Source organism: Neofelis nebulosa, chromosome 8, assembly GCF_028018385.1.
Source record: "Neofelis nebulosa isolate mNeoNeb1 chromosome 8, mNeoNeb1.pri, whole genome shotgun sequence".
Lineage (NCBI taxonomy): Eukaryota > Metazoa > Chordata > Mammalia > Carnivora > Felidae > Neofelis > Neofelis nebulosa.
The window spans coordinates 141859673-141879210 of NC_080789.1; the positions used below are offsets into that span (position 1 = coordinate 141859673).

Below are 19538 nucleotides of genomic sequence, written 5' to 3' on the forward strand. Positions count from 1 at the left end.
ACTAACAGCTGTCTTCCCAGTCACACAGAGACACAAAGCTGTTTTGCATAACAATCTGCCGGAATTTCATAGCTAAGAAAAAAAAAAAAAAAAACACCCGATGTGTGGAAAATGCTGGCCCGGAAATGCCAAGCAGTGCGCTCTCCTGGCCCCACATCAGAAACAGCGCAGAGCCCTCCGCTTCTCATCTTTCAGATGGAGCTCCCCGCAAAATCAAGAGATCCGTTTGCATCAGAAGGACAGAACAGAGGAGCAAGCACTCAGGCAAGGGCAGGGGCGTCCTCTGGACAGGAGTCCGCCTTTGAAGGGTGGTGCATCCAGGAGGAAATCAGTGTGGCCCATCGCCCTACCAAGGACGGGGCAGTGTTCATGACATCCCTGCGGCCCAGCACAGGCCGGCAGGACACACCACACCTGCCCTCACGCCTGCACACAACGGAAGACCTGTCCTGACCACGTCCTCCCTGGCTACCGCTTCCCACTTCCCAGACCGTCCTTTGAAACTAAGCCCCGCACAGACAAAGCAAGTCCCCTGCAGCCTGCCCTAACATGGAGGGTCCTGGAGACTACACGCACTGTGCCCGGCCCACCCGTGTACTCCTCAGTGCGCACATGACACACATGGGCCTGTGTCTTAAGATCTCAGACAACGAAATGGAAAACAACCCTTTTCCAAATGATACATTTCTGAATACTCCTTGATGGCGAACTCTCAAAAAAGCAGGCCCTAAGATAAACATTTAAAGGAAAAGTCACACTTGTGTCACATCTGGTTCGCTTTCAGGATCTGGAATTCAAATGCTCCCGGAAGAAAGAAGTTAAAGCAGCGCCAGCTCAGTATCCAACCCGGTCCCCCTCCTCCCTGAGCCTGTCTTCGGCAAACCGAGACGTCGTCACCGACAGGACCGAAGTGCAGGACCGCCCACTCAACGGAGCAGGTCCCGCTCGCCTCAGGGAACATGCCACAGCGAACAAGGTGGAGTGAGGACACCCCGGCGGGGCAGCGACGGGACAGGGGCAGTTTTCGGGCAACAGTGTAACTGTGACACTGAAACGTGCCGCTGCTGGGACTTGTGACAAGACTTCAGAGAAGCTTCGCGATCATCAGGGTCATCATGCCGCAGCGATGGCTGCGAGCGGCATCACAGGTGCATCAGAACGGTGCCTTTCGTTAACCAAGTTCTCCTCCAGCGCATTTTATTAATTGAATCAGTAACTTTTCCATAGAGTATTCAAAGATGATCATTCTACACAACTTGATTTAAAGGGGTTACAGAGATTTTTAAACAAGGGGGTTACAGAGAAGTTAAACTTAGGAAGATTCACAGGGTAACCTCATGCTTGTAGTATCAAGGGCCAAGGCTCTGATTTCCTTTCTGTGAAGCCTGGTCACTATTTCATTCTGATCAAACAATGTAACAGCCAAGCATAAATAAGTTTCGAACATTTGTAATTACATCAACAACTGTGACACGGGGCACCTGGGGGGCTTGGTTGGTTAAGCGTCTGACTCTTGATTTCGGCTCAGGTCTTGATCTGGGTTCATGAGATTTTGGCTCTGCGCTGTCAGCAGGGGGCCCGCTTGGGATTCTCTCTCTCCCTCTCTCTCTGCCCCTCCCCTTCTCTCTCTCTCTCTCAACATAAACAAACATTAAAATACAAATAAGTTAGGTAAAGAGTGATCTCCCTCAGGTTTTAATAACCTGACTGTCCATTCCCTTAGTTTCTGAATTCAAGACTTTGCTAGTTACGTGCTGATGCGCTCACAGCCAATGTCCCAATGTCAGCATCACGTGACTCTGGGCATAAAAACTAGGATGTGAACAATCTAAAAGGCTTCCCTTCTTTTTTAAATCTTCCAAAAGGAAAACTGTTTCTACATCAGCCTTGAAATAATATGATACAGAAAAGCCCTGTTCATCAGAATAACCAGGAAAATTGAAGTTAGAAAGGTATTAGGAACCGTAAGATTTTTACTCTCCAGAAACTGCAAAGTCGAAGAGAGAGCGCTCTTTCCTGAAGAAGCCCCAGAGGGCACGGGTCCGTCCTGGATCTGAGGTGAGCTGTCACAGGCCTGGGAAGACCCCTCTTCTTCACCTGGACGTCCCTCACACCACAGTGGGGGTGACTCCACGTAAACCCCGGGCTGCGGGCGCCTGAGGGCCCTTGTGGCCCGGGGACCGTGTGCAAACACGTTTCAGAACTGGGGGTGTGAGCGCGTCCACCAGAAGTGGCACAGGACACACAGAAGATGATACACGTATGACATGTGGACACATGCACACGCATGTGCTGGCATACCCACCAGACGTGACACTGGCTGCACGGAACATGACGTGTGTGCATGTGTGTGTGCATGAAATGAGCCAGAACTGAGCTCTGACACAGAAGTGACGCTCCTTCAACTCTCTGAGGAGCAAGTGTCCTTTACGCCAGCATATGATTTACTCACGGAGGGAGCCTGAGGGGCGAGACACCCTTGGCACCAGGAGGCACCTGTGGGCCCCACACTCAAGCACCCCCTCACTCTGAAAGGTCAGAATTAGCTACCAGCACCACCTTCCAACACCTCACATTTCCTTCCTCATCCAGAGGAGCAACCCAAGCGATGGGCCCCGGTTTTTTAACACATGTGGAATTCACACCTTCCCAGGGGGCCCGGTGTTCACAGCCCCTCCCCCAGGACAGGTGCCGCCTCGGCACAGGGCACTGCTCTTCACCAGACATGTCACGGGCATCAGCAGTCACGGTAACGTGGGTGGGGGAATGCCACCCACACAACAGGAAAGCACTTTCATCTGTCAAGTTCACTAAGCTTCCACCAAACTATACTCCCTTAAGCAAAGGTTCCGACTCTAAAGCTGGTGACTCTCCAGGACTGTAAGTCTTGGAGCCCCATCCACACATCAGGCAAGGAGCCCAGGAGACCAGCGAGGGAGGGGGTGCAGGGCTCCCCAGTGCCGAGTCTCACAGCAAGCCTGCCTGCACTCATGGGATTCCAGGGACCATTGTCACATGACACCCTTGACAGTATCCAATCACCTCCAAGTCCGTGCATCCCACGCTGACCCTTGGACAGCCCGCCACAGCACGCTGACGGCAACCCACTCCTCATACGGGGCTGTCCTCAGGCACACCCGCTGGTCCGAGAAGCTGACTTTGCACACGCTGTTCCTGGCCCTCCCTGCAGGGACGCTTCACCAGACGGGTAAGGGAGGGGGGGGGACATAGCACTCAGTCCACGGGAGATCCCAACACAGAAAAGCACTTCCAGGGAGCCAAACCTAAAGACTCAGAGCAGAAACAGCACGTAGGAGGTCGCTGAATGCACCCAAAGTCCCTCTCAGAGCACCCACTTAAGACAGTCTTTTTTTGGGAATGCAAGCTGGTGCAGCCACTCTGGAAACAGTATGGAGGTTCCTCAAAAAACTAAAAATAGAACTACCCTACAACCCAGCAATTGCACTACTAGGCATTTATCCACGGGATACAGGTGTGCTGTTTCGAAGGGGCACGTGCACCCCCATGTTTATAGCAGCACTATCGACAATAGCCAAAGGATGGAAAGAGCCCAAATGTCCATCAATGGATGAATGAATAAAGAAGCTGTGGTATATATGTATACAATGGAGTATTACTCCGCAATCAAAAAGAATGAAATCTTGCCATTTGCAACTACATGGATGGAACTGGAAGGTATTATGCTAAGTGAAATTAGTTACAGAAAGACAAAAATCATGACTTCACTCATGAGGACTTTAAGAGACAGAACAGACGAACATAAGGGAAGGGAAACAAAAATAATATAAAGACAGGGGGGGGGACAAAACACAAGAAACTCTTAAATATGGAGAACAAACTGAGGGTTACTGGAGGAGTTGTGGGAGGGGGGATGGGCTAAATGGGGGAGGGGCCCTAAGGAATCTACTCCTGAAATCATTGTTGCACTATATGCTAATTTGGATGTAAATTAAAAAAAATAATAATAACATTTAAGAAAAAAAAAAAGACAGTCTTTTTTAGGGGGCGCCTGGGTGGCTCAGTCGGTTAAGCCTCTGACTTTAGCTCAGCTCATGATCTCACAGTTCAAGAGTTTTGAGTCCCGCGTGGGGCTGCATGCTGACAGCTCAGAGCCTGGAACCTGCTTCAGATTCTATGTCTTCCGCTCTCTGCCCCTCCCCTGCTCACACTTTGTCTCTAAAAAAAAAAAAAAAAAAAAAAGACAGTCTTTTTAAAAAAGTCCTGGTCCTTGAGGGACTTTGGAGAAAACACTAAGTGGAGCATCTCACTCTGAGAACAGAAAGGAAATGGAGCATGACTCTGCTCCGTCGGCAGCACCCGCACCCCGAGGGTCCAACGCCACGGCCGAGTGCAAGCAAGTGCGGACGCCGGGCGGGTGATCCGAGCCCACCGGGGCCTGGCGTGGGCAGGGGCCAGGCACACGCACCACGCCAGCTCTGCCATCGGGCGGCTGCTCTGTCCCCACTCTGCTCGCCGCACGCCTCGCGCCGTGGCTTCTGCTGACACGTGCAGGTTGGTCCGGACACGACTCAGCTGTGAACGAGTCTGTGACGGCGCAGAGTCAGGAGGTGCTTAGTCTGTGGTCACAGCCTGACGATCTTCTCTTGGGTCATCTCGGTGCGAAGTGAAGCCACCTGACAGCTCACGACCAAGCTGTCAAGTACACTGAGTTAAATGCACTAATTTCCCTGAAGTCCTTATTTTTATTAGTTCCCTATCAGCTCTACTTAAATGGGGAATTTTGAAAGCGTAAATAAATACTACATCTCCTCTTACTTTTAAAAACTATACTCCAAATTGGAGACAACTTTCAAATGCATCAGCCAGGGACTGTTAAGGAAACCGCGGGCCCAAAGCCGGAGGTGCAGGGAGTTGCAGGGGCCACATGGGACACCCCCCCGAGGTCTCCCGGAGCAAAGCGGCGGCACCCGCAGAACGGCCCCGTTCACAGGAAAACCAGCCTCGCCTGCGTGCACGAGGTGCAGAGGACCCGGCCCAGCAGCTCGAGACGCACACAGTATTCGCTAACATCCCCTGCTCGTTTCCAGGACACCATGACAAAATGTGTGTGAATACAAATGACACTTGCAAGACCACACCTTAACACGACCACTGGGGCAGAATACCAGAAGTTGACACAGTCCAGGAGTCCTTTCTGTCTCTCAACCAACTACTGCCAGTAGTTACAGAACTCTCTAAACCTTCTCAAAACAAAATTATTTTCAAATCATCTAATCAAAAAGAAGACAGGGGCTCCTGGGTGGCTCAGTCGGCTGAGTATCCAACTCTTGATTTCGGCTCAGGTCATGATCTTATGGTTCATGGGATCAAACCCTGCATCAGGCTCCGCGCTGACAATGTGAAGCCTGCCTGGGATTCTCTCTCCTCCCCTCTCTGTCCCTCCCCCACGCACACACACATTCGAGCATGCACTCTTTCTCTCAAAATAAAAATAATAATGAGGGGCACCCGGGTGGCTCAGTTGGTTGAGAATCCAACTTCAGCTCGGCTCATGATCTCACAGTTCATGAGTTCAAGCCCCACATGGGGCACATGCTGTCCATGAGAAGCTTGCTTCAGATTCTCTGTCCCCCTCTCTGCCCCCTCCCCTGCCTGCATGCACATGCTCTCTCAAAAAAAACATTTAAAAAATAATAAAAATAATAATAATAAAAAGAAGACGACTGAACCAGACTCTCAGGCACTTGGGCAGGGAGTGCAGAACTGCAAGAGGCTTAGGCTCAAAGGCATTTGAGGCCAGCATGATGCTACGGGCCCTTCTGGAGCCATCCACCAGTACTGAAAAGAAACCGTGGAGCACAACACGCTCCCCACATCCTCCTTCTCCTCCTCCCGGACAAGGGCTTATAAGTGGCTACCAAGAGTAACAGACTTACAAACCAAAAGCAGTCTACCAAAATCTCAGCCTCCCAGGTGGTCTGTCACCAGACTGCCATGCATCCACCCCTACCACGGGCCTGCATACAAGCTGAGTCACTGACCAAGCACAGAATTCAAGACTTAAATCAACCACTATCCAATTGAAGGGGTCATGATGTCGAAAGGCTTTCTTTTTTTTTTTTTTTTTTTTTAAGCATAGTTAGAGAGAGAAAATGCGTGCATGCCCAAGTGGGGGGGGGGGAGGGACAAAGGAGAGGGGAAGGGGAGAGAGAGGGGGAGAGAGGAGGAAAGAGGAAAGTGGGGGAGGGGGGAGAGAGGGGGAGGGAGGGAGGGAGGGGGAGAGAGGGAGAGAGGGAGAGAGGGAGAGGGAGAGGGAGAGGGAGAGGGAGAGGGAGAGGGAGAGGGAGAGGGAGAGGGAGAGGGGGAGAGGGAGGGGAGAGGGAGGGAGGGAGGGAGGGAGAGAGAGAGGGAGAGAGAGAGGGAGAGAGAGAGAGAGAGAGAGAATATGAACGAATGAATCCCAAGCAGGCTCCACACCATCAGCACAGAACCCATCACAGGGCTCGATCTCACGAACTGTGAGATCATGACCTGAGCTGAAATCAAGATATGGACACGTAACCAACTGAGACACCCAGGCACCCCAATGCTTTTTCTCTTTAAAAGTATAAAGAAAATTGTTAATAACCTGACACAAAATTCAAAGCCACTTTCACCTTCATACATAAATGACCTAGAATTTGGTATTTACTATGATATATCTTCCCTGGGAATTTGGGAATGAAAGCATATGATCATGTCCTAACTTTAAAGCAATCATTATGAAAAAAAAACTATGAACATTATCGTATCTCCAATTAAAACCAAATACAAAAAATAAAAATAAATAAGTGTTATTACCAATAAAAAAGCAATCATAATTTTTAATCTGATTTTTTTTAATTTTGTTTTGTTAGATGTAGTGTTTTGTTTTCTTTAGAAGAAAGCACCAAAGTTCACATTTGGAGGATAAAGTTATTATTATATAGGGAGAATTAAAGCAAAACAGAAAGAAGAAACTTTGCATTCTCAGAGATTTTATCCACGGTGAGCTAATTCGAGTTTCTTCAATGCCAGAGTTTATTCACACTTATGAACACTGTCAGCTGGGTACAGACTAGAGTCATTGGCCACCCACAGGGAAAGCTTAATGACCAGTGACTGCCTCAACTGTCAGTCCCTTTTTATAGCAACTGAAACAAAACAAAACAAAACAAAACATAAGAAAAACGTGAGGCGGGGGTGGGGGTAGGGGTGGTTCCGCCAGGCCCCCCAGAGAAGCAGTTGTGCTGGGCAGTGCAATCCTCATGGGCAGCTCTCATGCCGCCTTCAAGGGACACTTCATGGATCTCACCTGAAGGTAAGTTTGGGTACCACGAAAGCTTCCTGCAGACGCACCTCTGTACACACAGCCCACGTGGTAAGAGTCCAGCTGGGATGACCGGTGTGCCCGCGTCTAGGCCGGTGGGAGCGTGCCACTGCTTCCCAGGAGGGAGGGCAGGGCGTCCTACAACGACACTGCCTGAAACAGCTCACCTACTCAATCATCCCGTCAGGGGAGAAACTCGTCAACACACAAGGATTTAGCTTATTTCAGATGAAAAGCACTGGATTTCAGCTCCACCTCCTGACAATGAAGACAAAAATCTATGAAAACAAACTGCCAGCGTTTGAAATTCCTCTGACGTTCCAAAATATTTCAGTTACACATTTCTATTATTTCCGAGAACAGTACACACTACAATTTCTCATCCCTGACTATTAGGAGAACAATCTGTTACATAAAATATCTAATATTTACCTTCATATAAATCGGTACCCCTTGCTACTATAGCAGGTAGTCAAATAGTAACAGACACACATTTATACTAAGTAAATCCTATTATGCTAAAATTCCTATTTTAATGAACAGCTTTCACAGTACAAAGTAAAAATACACATGGAACACAACAAAGAAGAAAAGAACATTATTTGTCCTTTCTAAAAATTTACAAGAACCTTAAGCAAAGCTTACGTGAAGAAGTAATAACAACAGCAGCATAAATTTCCAGAGAAACCATGTGGCTATAGATTTGTACCCTTGCAGTGAAGCACTACACCTCAAACTCTCTTTTCACAAAAAGGCACAGAATCCACACAGAAGCATGAGGAGAACAGTCACCTCTCTCCCAGATCCTAGAGAAATCAAATTATCAAACTAGGATGGGACCCCTGGGTGGCTCAGTCGGTTAAGTGTCCAACTGGGACTCAGGCCATGATCTCACGGTTCGTGGGTTCAGGCCCCTTTGTCGGGTTCTATGCTTACAGCATGAACCTGCTTAGGATTCAATCTCTCTCTCTCTCTCTCTCTCTCTCTCTCTCTCTCTTTCTCCTTCTGTCTCTCTCTGCCCCTCCCAGCTCATGCTTTCTCTCTCAAAATAAACTTAAAATAAATTATAAAACTACACAAATAATCTTAAAACCTATACAGCTACATCTTGCCTTAAGAAAACCCAACATACAAAAATTCAAAATCACTGAAGAGCTAAGTGAATTACTCACACTATATAAGATACTAGATTCCAACATACCTTACTGGAGAGTGTGTGTTGAGTTTCTGTAAATGAAAATATGCCCTAAGAGACTAAGTTCTGGAGAGTGTGTCCCACCTACAACTCTTCGGGTGATACCAGTAAGTAAGGGACAGTATGTCTGAGTTGTGCTTTTAACGTTCAGAAAAGAAATGGGTTAGGGGCACCTGGGTGGCTCAGCTGGCCAAGCATCCGACTCTTGATCATGAGATGGAACCCCACCTCAGCATGGAGCCTGCAAGGGATTCTGTCTCTCCCCTGCCCCTCCCCCACTCATGTTCTTTCTCTCTCTCAAAATAAACGTTAAAAAAGTAAAATACAAAAGAAAGAAAGAAAGAAAGAAAGAAAGAAAGAAAGAAAGAAAGAAAGAAAGAAAGAAAGAAAGAAAGAAAGAAGAAAGAAAGGTTAAAAGGACTCAAGAAAATCACCCTGGAAAACCCTGTCCCCCCAGTCTAGGGGACAGCACTGCAGGCATCGAAATGACTTATTTCCTACAGGGCAGTCACTGCCGGATGCCGGAAATGTGGCCTTGGGCCCGTGACAGCAGCCGTGGTTGGGGTGGCAATGGACAGTGCAGCGGCAGCGGCCGTCAGACGGACCCAAGGCTTGGGGGAGGCAGGAGACCCAAGCGTGTTTGAGAAGCCACACTCAGACCGTCGCAGGTGAGTGAGGAAACCGAGCACGGTCCGAAAGCAGCCAGTTCTCCGCTCTCGGTCGGGAACGAGGCTGTGCGTTTGGTTTGATAAAAGCACGCCCTCTGTAGGTGCACACGTAGTTACTGGCACAGATACCGTATTCTGTTGGATTTCTTTGTCCCCGTGGGCTCAAACCTAGGGAACCCGTGCCGGAGGCAAAAAAACAAAAAAAAAAAAACACAAAACAAAACAACAAGAGCTACCGACTAAACAGAGTCTTCATCTAAAAACCCTGTAAAATGTCCCACCTCCTGTTTTTCCGAGCGGCCGCAACTCCCAGAGGCTCACTGCTATCGGATCAGGCAAGGCTGCAGCCCCACCTGCTGGCCACGCCGTGCGGGCTCTCCCCAGGCAGCGGCCTCTCCACCCTGCGGGAACAGAGGCTCCCACCCGCCGCCTCCGGCCACGGCATGGCCGATGGAGCAGAGGAGGGCCTCGGTCCGCGGGCAAGGCGCACAAGCCCCCGACCAGCCCGTGCCAGTGCCCCAAGGCCTCCGAAAAGGTAAAACGTGCCCTTCTCTGACACCACTGGAAAACAGTGCCAAAGGGAGAACGGTCTTATTTTCGTACCTTGCACATCAACAAACATGCTAGTTCATCCTAACTTGGTTAAGAGAAAATGCACATTTTCTCTTGTCCACTTATTCCATTTTCACTCACAAGTCCATGTGTCCTCACTACATACAGAAAATGAAAGCATCAACTTCTGTGTTGGGGCATCCAGATGCAAGAGGCCTCAGGGACAGACACGGCTCCATGCCTTTTCTACACCACTACTGATCCCGTGAGAAAAACAAGCCAAAGAAACCTTGTCACAGGTCCACGCTAGAAATAAGAATCCCTGGGACACCTGGGTGGCTCAGTCGATTGGGCGTCCGACTTCGGCTCAGGTCAGGATCTCGTGGTTCGTGGGTTCGAGCCCCGCATCGGGCTCTGTGCTGACAGCTCAGAGCCTGGAGCCTGCTTCGGATTCTGTGTCTCCCTCTCTCTCTGTCCCTCCCCAACTCATGCTCTGTCTCTCTCTCAAACATAAATAAAAACATTAAAAAAAGAAAAGAAAGAAAGCCAACATTTAGGGGAATAAAAGGGGCACCTGGGTGGCTCAATCGGTTAAGCATCCAACTTCGGCTCAGGCCATGATCTCACTGTTTGTGGTTCGAGCCCTGCATGGGGCTCTGGGCTGACAGCACAGAGCCTGGAGCCTGCTTTGGATTCTGTGCCTCCCTCTCTTTGCCCCTTTCCCACTCGCACTCTGTGTCTATCTCAAAAATAAACGTTAAAAAAAAAACTTATAAAAGAAACAGTAAGAACCCCTTCGTAACCAATCATGTTCCTCACAGTGTATCTCTCCAGAAACGACCATTATTTCACACACCCACCAGGTACAAAAATACACCCCAAATCGTAGAGACATGTGAACCATGACCCCAGCATTTCCTACACTGCAGTCAGAGGGTGGCAGACAAGACAGACCTACTATTCAAAAAGTCTTAACGCTAAACACACACTTCTAACAACACCCAATAATGCAAATAAATTCTTGGCTCTTTTTGCAGAAAATAAAAATAAAATCTTTCAGACAATCAAAAAAAGCAATTGAAAACAGAATGTGACCAAAGATACTTTAAATAACACCCAGAAAAATGACTCTGGAATCACACTTTGAGTCGGGCCCCACAAGAACCCCCCCACCAAGCTCCCTGTGCCTTGGTTGGCCTCCACACATCTGGAGGAGGGCTCCGGACCCCCTGTAAGGACCGCATGTGTGCTGTGCCCAGTGTGCAAGGCCTCCCGTGTCACAGGAGGGAGGCTCCCATCGGTGCCACAGAGGGCTGTTCACATAAAGTTCACACTGCCCTTCTCAGCCCAGCCCCCAAGGCTCGGACCAGATGCCACTCATCCAATGTGGGATGGGGAAAGTGCAGCGAGTCCGGGACAGACTCTTGCGCCAGACGTCATGAGTGCTCAGGACAGAAGGGGCATGTCTAAGAAGCCCCAGCAGCCGAGTCTGGAACAACTGAAACAACAATAATTACAAAAACAAAGACCTACGACCGTCAAAGTGTAATAATCCTTGAGCCTACAGCAGCCTCAACTACACTAATGAACAAAGTGCCAACTGATGAGTGTGGAAAGAAGGCCAAAATCAGCAAGGTCACCACTTCTACACACTCGAGGTGATAAGAGACCCAGGAGAGGATCACTGAGGACGTCAGACCCAGTGGATGAAAGGTCACCAGGGAAGGAGACTGCTCACGTCTCCCCGCCACTTCACACATTTCAACGTGGAAAACACGTCTTGCGGTAGGGACACCTGGAGACGCCCCCGCGCTCCAGGCCCGCATCCCCGATAGCAGGACGCTCTGCTGGGGACACAAAGCACACAATGGTGGCTGTGAAGACTTCTGGCAAAAAGGCAACCAGGAGAAAAGCAGAGCGTGGGACATTCTGGCAGAGAATGGCTTAGATTCTTCACAAAAACAATCCACGCTATAAAAATAACAGCAGGGGCGCCTGGGGGGGCTCACTTGTTTGAGCATCTAACTCTCGACTTTGGCTCAGGATCCCAGGATCGTGGGCTCGAGCCCCGAGTCAGGCTCTGTGCTGACAGCGCGAAGCCGGCCTAGGAGTCTACCTCTCTGCACCAACCCCACTCTTGCCCTTGCCCTCTCCCTCTCTCTAAATACATAAACTTAAAATAAAAACAACAACAACAAATGGTCAGAAGACTAACCTAGATTAAAGGACCACAGAACAAAATGAGTGCATGTAATGAATGAAGCCTGACTGAATTCTAAAACAATGTATCAGAGACATTTTAGCGACAACAGGGATAGAGCTGAACGTGGGCCGGGTATCAGATGCCATCCCAGAACTCTGTTTCCACCCTCTCTGGGGGAATGCCCAACAATTCTCCAAAGACGCGCTCGGAGTGCAGGGGAGAAGCGGCAGGCCAAGGGCGGCTCCTGGCACAGGGCCCCGGCAGACAGCACTCATGGGCGCTGTGTGTCCAAGACGCTGCACATGTCCGCAGGCGCACACAGAAACACGACCGATGTGGTGAAAACAACACCACCGGTGAGGCCAGGAGCAGAGTACGTGGGGTGCCGCCACACGATTCCCTCCAAATTCACGTGCGCCTGAGCCTCCTCAACATAAAGCACCCGGGAGAAGAGACGAGCAGGCTCTGGGCAGGGCTGTGCGCACGGGGCCCCGGCTCGCCCTAAGCACCCATGACCGCACACGGCTCCCCCGTCCTCGGGGCCCAGAGCGAGCCCGCCCTCAGAGCAGACGGAGGACAGCCGCCCCCCTGCATGGTCCAGGCTGGCCTGACCGGAAGCCGTCCCCTGGACAGAACTGAGACCTGTGAAAGCAGGGACGCGGCGAGAGGTGTCCTGTACGCAGGCACCAATGCTGCCAGATAAGCCGCTGCAAACGAAGACCTTCGGTCCCGGTGCCGCGGCCCCTCCGGCTGCCAGCAGCAAATCTGTCACAGCCTCTCAGGACACACGGGAGGGGGGACCTAGCACACACAGGCCATGCTCGCACCCCTGTCCCAGAGCACACCACCTCCCTTCTGGCCCCAAGCTTCTTGAAGACCTCTATCTGTCCGGTTTCCGTGTGAACACGGCACGAATTCTCAACACTGAATCTCTAATTTCGTATCTGACGTTAGACACATAAAACAGGCTTGTTTAGGGAGTGCGTCCAAAGAAGGAATGAAGAAAATCTGTCATTTTCAAGCAACCAAATGAACAAGCATGCGTTAACAAGCGTTTAGTGAGCACGTAGGACCTTTCTGGACACGCAGAAGCTCAGGACACACGCTGCCAGAGAGACAGACACAGGGACGGTCCGGTCCAGAGAGGCACGTGCAGGGGCAGCGGTGGCATGGGGAGCAGGTGACAGGATACAGTCAGGAGGTGTGACAGGAAGGGAGTCCTGCTCATGGAGGGGATGGGGCACGGCGGGGGAGCAGGGATGTCTCTGGAAAGATGGTCATGTGATTTATCGGGAACGGTCTGACTGGAGAAAAGTTTTTGGAAAGAAGTAAGAGTCCTGGGGGCGCCTGGTGGCTCAGTCGGTTAAGCGTCCAACTTCGGCTCAGGTCATGATCTTGCGGTTCATGAGTTTAAGCCCGTGTCGGGCTCTGTGCTGACAGCTCAGAGCCTGGAGCCTGTTTCAGATTCTGTGTCTCCCTCTCTCTCTCTGACCCTCCCCCGTTCATGTTCTGTCTCAAAAATAAATAAACGTAAAAAAAAAAAAAATTAAAAAAAAAAAAAGAAGTAAGAGTCCTGTTAAGACACAGCTATGCCTGAGCTGCCCAATTGATGGCCAGGCGGGGGGGGGGGGGGTGTCCTCCCCAGCTCTGGCCAGGCGCTCAGCAGAGGCTGTGCGGGCCACCAACTCTAGTGTTTCCTGACTTCCCCACTGCCCCATCCTACCACCATCCAATTCCCTGTGAGAACTTCAGTGACTGAATCTTTTAAAGTCTTACAAATACCCAAATGGAGCTAAACGTTTAGGGAAAGAGCAGCCAGTTTGGAAGACGTGGAGCTGGACGTTAATACTGGAAATGAAGATACGAATTAAGTTTTAATATCCACCTGCAAAACTTTTTTCATGAACAGTTAAAGAGAGATCTCTAAATGACTGTGACTCACTCCGTATGGCCCTGGAAGACATTCACGGAGTGGATGGAAGGGTCCCTGAAATCCCAAAGACGGAAAGTCGTGTCCCGGGAGGAGGTCACCACAAGCCGCTGGGTGGGGTGTGTGCAACAGTGCGTTAGCTCCTGGTCATGCCCTACAACCAAAGATGACAAAAATGCAAGATCATCCACCTGTAGGCACAGTTACAGTGATGCTTTCTTAAGAACACAAGAATCAAAACCTCTTTATGGTCTCTACTGCTCATGGTCACTGTACAAGGGAATGCAAGTAGGGAAAGATAAGAAGTCACTTAAAACTAGCACATGGGGTCGCAGTGGAACTGGTTTTCCCTCGGGAACTGGAGTCCTTTCATCCACACATTTAGAGGGATCAGCAAAACGAGTGCGAGCGTGACCCACCTCCTGATGCTGACGGTAAGAAGGTCTGGCAAATCTCTTTAATAGGCTAAATATGTGAACAAACTAATTCTTAATCTTTAATTCCAGAGTAACTTCTAATACTAGAATATGTGGAACTCTTAGTAAAACATAATCTTTAACACTCAGTGAGGAAATTCACTTACTGACAAATTTGCAAAAACGTCTGTAGTGGGCATAACTCTAAGATGTCCCGGTGACCCCCTTCCCTGGCATACACACCCTGGAGGATACCTTCCCTTGAGTTGGGGCAGAACCTGTAAATGCGACGAGATATCATTCTGGTAAGCTCGGTACATTAAAAGGTAAAACAGATTTTGCAGATGTAACTAAGACCTCCAAATCAGTGCCTTCAAGTTAATCAAAAGAAACTCTGTATTAGGTGGGCGTGCCCTAATCAGGCAGGCCCTTGAAAAGAGATGTTCTACTGGAAGCGGAAAACACAGCAAACAGCTGTGTGGGGAAACATCTCTGAAGGGGCCATGAGGGATATGAGGGCACGCTCTGGATGCTGAGAGTGGTGGGTCCCCAGCTGACAGGTAGCCAGAAAACAAGGACCTCAGTCATATGGGGACCCCAGCCATATGCCACAACAAAACGAATCCTTCCACCAGCGGTAAGTAAGAGGACAGAACCTAACCCTCAGATGAGAGAACAGCCTCAGACCACACCTTCGTTTCACCCGTAAGACCCTGAGCACAGGACCAGCGAGCATGTGCCCAGAACTCCAGACCCAGGGAAACCATGAGCTTATAAATCCATGTTATTTTAAGACACTAAGTTTCTGGAAATTTGCTACAAAGCAATAGGAAGCTGACAGAACAACCATTTTTCAAATATCTAGGTATTACATGCTACAGTTAAATCCCTTAAAGATAAAATAAGTTTAGCTAACAAACAGTTCTGTAATTTAGAAAGGGTCCCTGAAAAATCACAATCTGGGTACCACAAGAACTAAAAATAATCCTGGACAAGAAGTAATTTGCAAGGTAAGATATAAACATGTGCACATAAATCAAAAGCACGCCAACTGGAAATCACAAACACTTAAAGTACCTGTCAGAGAGTGAACGAGTTCCGCCGTCTCCACGTCAAACAGATTCGCCGTTCTGTCCCAGGAGGCCGTCACTGCCTGCTTCCCCCCAACCAGCCAGTCAGCAGCTATGACCACTCCCTGGTGGCTCTTAAGTGATGTCAGCGGCACCCGGATGGTAGGACAGTCACTGGACACATCCGCGTCAACATCAGGCTCGTCTTTATCGGAGCACTCCACTTCATCTTCGCCACATATCTGCTGCTGATGGTGAGAGCAGAGAAGAAATTCCCTGGGAATCTTGAGTCTTTTCTGACACAGCTACACAATCAGACTGTTGTCATTTGTCTTTCTAGGACTTGATCATCATTATGACCAACAACAGCACGGTATCTGGCAAGTATCTGGACCTTGATGACTGTTTATCAACTTCATGATTATCTACTTGATTAAAACCCACGACCTCATATAAGAAGAGAACAAAATTAAGGCCACTATGACATCAATAAGCTACAGTCCATTTCCAGTCAGCAATAAAATGGCAAATTTTTACCACATATTAGGAGCAATGTACTAAAATATAAAATACATTTGAAAGTCAGTAATTTATCACAATAAAAAAAGAAACATTTCAATTCTCAGAAGGCTACTTAGAATTCTATTGCTATAGAAACAGATAGGAGTTCATTTTATTTTCCTGTAAGGTCTTTTGTCAAAAACTAAAATGAAAACACAAAAGGCTTCAGCTCTTTAAGGAAACACATTGATCTTTCATTCAACAAATATCAGGTGCTTAAACACCGCCAGACCACACGCCAGTCCCACAGCAGAGAAAGATGACCTCTGTCTCACATGGACATGCGGAACAATGGAGCCAGAGCCACAGAGACTGGAAACGTCCTCATTTCACGGAGTTTACGTGCTAGCGAGGAAGACAGGCCACACACAGGGGCATGTGTATGCGCGCGCGCACACACATCCACACACATCCATACTCGTATGGCAATGTATGGCATACGCATACACATGCTAGTATGGAAATACGTGCCATGTAAACACACATGCTAGAGTGGTAATGTCACAGACAGTACAGGGAAATGTGTCACATGTACACGCACATGGTACAGAAATATAGATCACACATACACAGTGTAGAGATATGTGTCACACGTACACACGGTATAGAGATATAGGTCACACATACACACAGTGTAAGGACACACGTCACACGTACACACACAGTATAGAGATATGGGTCACACGTACACACAGTGTAGGGATATAGGTCACAGGCACATGCACAAAGCATAAGGATGTATCACACACACACACACACACACACACACACACACACACACACACACACACAGATTCAGGCAGTAATAAGCACTAAGAAACGGAGCAGATGGAGGGATGGGCAGTCGCAAGGGCTATTTTATACAGAATTATCAGGGAAAGACCCTCTGCTAAAGTGACATTTGAGTTGGAGCATGAAGAAAACAAGGGATCCAGGCACAAACACTTAGGGGAACAGCATTCCTAACCGAAGAGCAGGTGCCAAAGCCCCAAGAAGCTACACAAACAGCAAAGTCACGGGCGTGGAGGTGGGAAAGGTGGATTCAGAGGAGGAGGCGGGAGAGACACAGATCACATTCCATACGGAGCTGCCCAAGGACTGACAGCCGGGAGCCGGGCCACATGGAAGGGATGCCAATGAGCGAGGCCCCACAGCAGGAGGAACACACAGAGAATCAGAGGAGGGTGCGGACGGCGTGAGGGTCTGAGGTCTGTGTAGGAAACCCGAGGGGGTAAGGACAGTGGAAAGTCACGGAGGGGGGCAGCGGCCACGGGAGGCAGCATGCCGGGAGTGCACGCTCAGGGCACTCCCAGATCAAATGGCAGGAAGCACAGGGACTCTCGATCCAGCAGGAAAGTTAAACACACGTGTTATGCAGAGTTACCGATCTCAAAGCACACTAAAGATATGAAGCAAAGTCAGGGAGGTCTGCAGGGTGGAGAGCATAAGAGGGATGAGGGGAGAACACCCAGGAAGAGGGCCAAGCGGGCTGGCAGGGAGGGAGGTACACCGGATGCATCCGGTCTGGGCTGGCGCCAGGGACTGGCAAAGGGCTTGGCAAGGTGGCAAGTACAAGTCCAGAAAGACCACTCCTGACCTCGTGCGTGCAGAGAGGATACAACATGAGTCCAGGGCGGAATGGGGAGCCTCGGCAGGGACTAGAGGTGACGGCCCCTGCGGGCTAACAGCATGAGGACGGACCCCAGGAGCGTAACCTGCTCCAGGAGAAAGGACCCTGACTGGTAACCGCACCCCAACAGGAAGAGCAATGCGGTCCCTGGAGATGCCGCATGGGGATGCTGTGATTTGGGGCTCTCCTCCAGCCAACACTGGCCCCTTGACCACGAGGTTCCTCAGCTCCCACAGCCACTCGTGAGGAGCCCCCGGGCCCTCTCTGGCCCTGACGGGCAGGGCCGGCCTGCACGGTGCCTCAGGCAGGCACAGAAGAGGGGTGCCGGGTGGAGCTGCGGCTCAGCAGAGATCTCTGGGTAAGTGTTACATAAAGGGTAGCCGGGGAGGCAGGACAGAGGAGTGCATCCCAGAATTACAGAAGAACCAGAAGCAGTGAGATGTCACAGACAGATGGAAATGGAAGATGGAAAACAGGTGGGGAAGAAGAGACGCGTCAAAGATAATCCCAAAATTCCTGAGAGTTTTGCTCACCGCTGGCACACAGAACTGGTGCACCTGCTGTGCTTTTCCCTGAGAACTGTGAAGGAAAAAGTGACAAGTAAGCGTGAATGCAGGGATTTCCTCAGAGCGGGTCCAGGGGACCCCCATTTCAGAGAGCTCTAGCTCTCGGGATGCACGATGGAAAGGTCAATAGGAACCTTCACAGAAGTCATCTGTCCAAACTAGACAAGAATTGAAAGTATTTTAAAATGCAAAGATAATAAGTCGCATTCACAAATAATTACAAGTTTTTAAAAATTTTTTTCATGTTTATTTTTATTTTTGACAGAGAGAGACAGAGCATGAGCGGGTGAGGGGCAGAGAGAGAGGGAGACACAGAATCTAAAGCAGGTTCCAGGCTCCGAGCTGTCAGCACAGAGCCCAATGCAGGACTCGAACCCACATGCGAGATCATGACCCAAGCCTAAGTCGGACACTCAACCAACTGACCACCCAGGCACCCCTATAAGCTCTTTTAACACTTGATGTGAAGAGCAGGGGAAGGAGAGTGAGAATGGTCTGTGTGTTTTTTGCCCACATCTTGGGGATAATCCATTTCAGTTGAACCGTTTTGACCGCCAGCAACAGCAGAGGAGAATGGCCAACATTGTCGACTTAATGCTAAGTGGATCTCCCAAACATGAGCAGCCACAGGACCAAGGAGACACTGAATCACGGTTCTCGTGAAGGAAGGGTCCCTGGAAGCCACGTGGGTAACCTGATTCGATCTTCCTGTTTCAACAGGGAAAGTGAAGCCACCCAGTGAATTAAAGCAGTTGCTTGACATCACACAGCTGGGGTCCCACAGTGACTTGACAGGCCATCTGAAAGTGTCTCCACTCACCACCCAAACACTTCTTTATCAAATATTTCTTGGTAGATGCCAACTAAAACTCTCTGGTCCAAGCAAAATTTTAAAAAGCTGTACTGATGAAAATGAACAAGATCTTTTTTTAAAATTTTTTTAAAATGTTTATTATTGAGAGACAGAGACAAAGCGTGAGCAGGGGAGTCACAGAGAGAGGGGGAGACACAGAATCCGAAGCCGGCTCCAGGCCCTGAGCTGTCAGCACAGAGCCCAGCGTGGGGCTTGTACTCACAAACCGCAAGATCATGACCTGAGCCCAAGTCGGACGCTCAACCGACTGAGTCACCCGGGAGCCCCACCATCTTTTTTTTTTTTTTAATGTTTTAATTATTTTAGAGAGACAGAGAGACAGAACATAAAAGGGGGAGGTGCAGATGGAAAGGGAGACACAGAATCCGAAGCAGGCTCCACGCTCTGAGCTGTCAGCACAGAGCCCAATGCGGGGCTCGTACTCACAAACCGCAAGATCATAACCTGAGCCCAAGTCGGACGCTCAACTGACTGAGCCACCCGGGCGCCCCGAAAATGAACAAGGATCTTAACAGAATAGAGTTTCTTCTAAAATGCAGGCGA

General features: G+C 49.5%; 1 protein-coding gene across 9 annotated transcripts in view; it reads right to left on the bottom strand.

The window, feature by feature from the left end:
* Positions 1 to 19538, bottom strand: part of WDR37 (WD repeat domain 37) — a 79873-nt gene that overhangs the window by 24085 nt on the left and 36250 nt on the right. For 6 of the 9 annotated variants that reach the window (XM_058682035.1, XM_058682034.1, XM_058682032.1 and 3 more), the window contains 2 exons: positions 15372 to 15612; positions 13891 to 14032 (listed from right to left, as the gene is read on the bottom strand). In XM_058682035.1, the coding sequence (XP_058538018.1) occupies positions 13891 to 14032; positions 15372 to 15612 (383 nt within the window). Of the gene's footprint in view, positions 1 to 13890; positions 14033 to 14468; positions 14573 to 15371; positions 15613 to 19538 lie in introns of those variants that run through there. The other 3 variants (XM_058682033.1, XM_058682039.1, XM_058682040.1) reach the window with 3 other exon arrangements.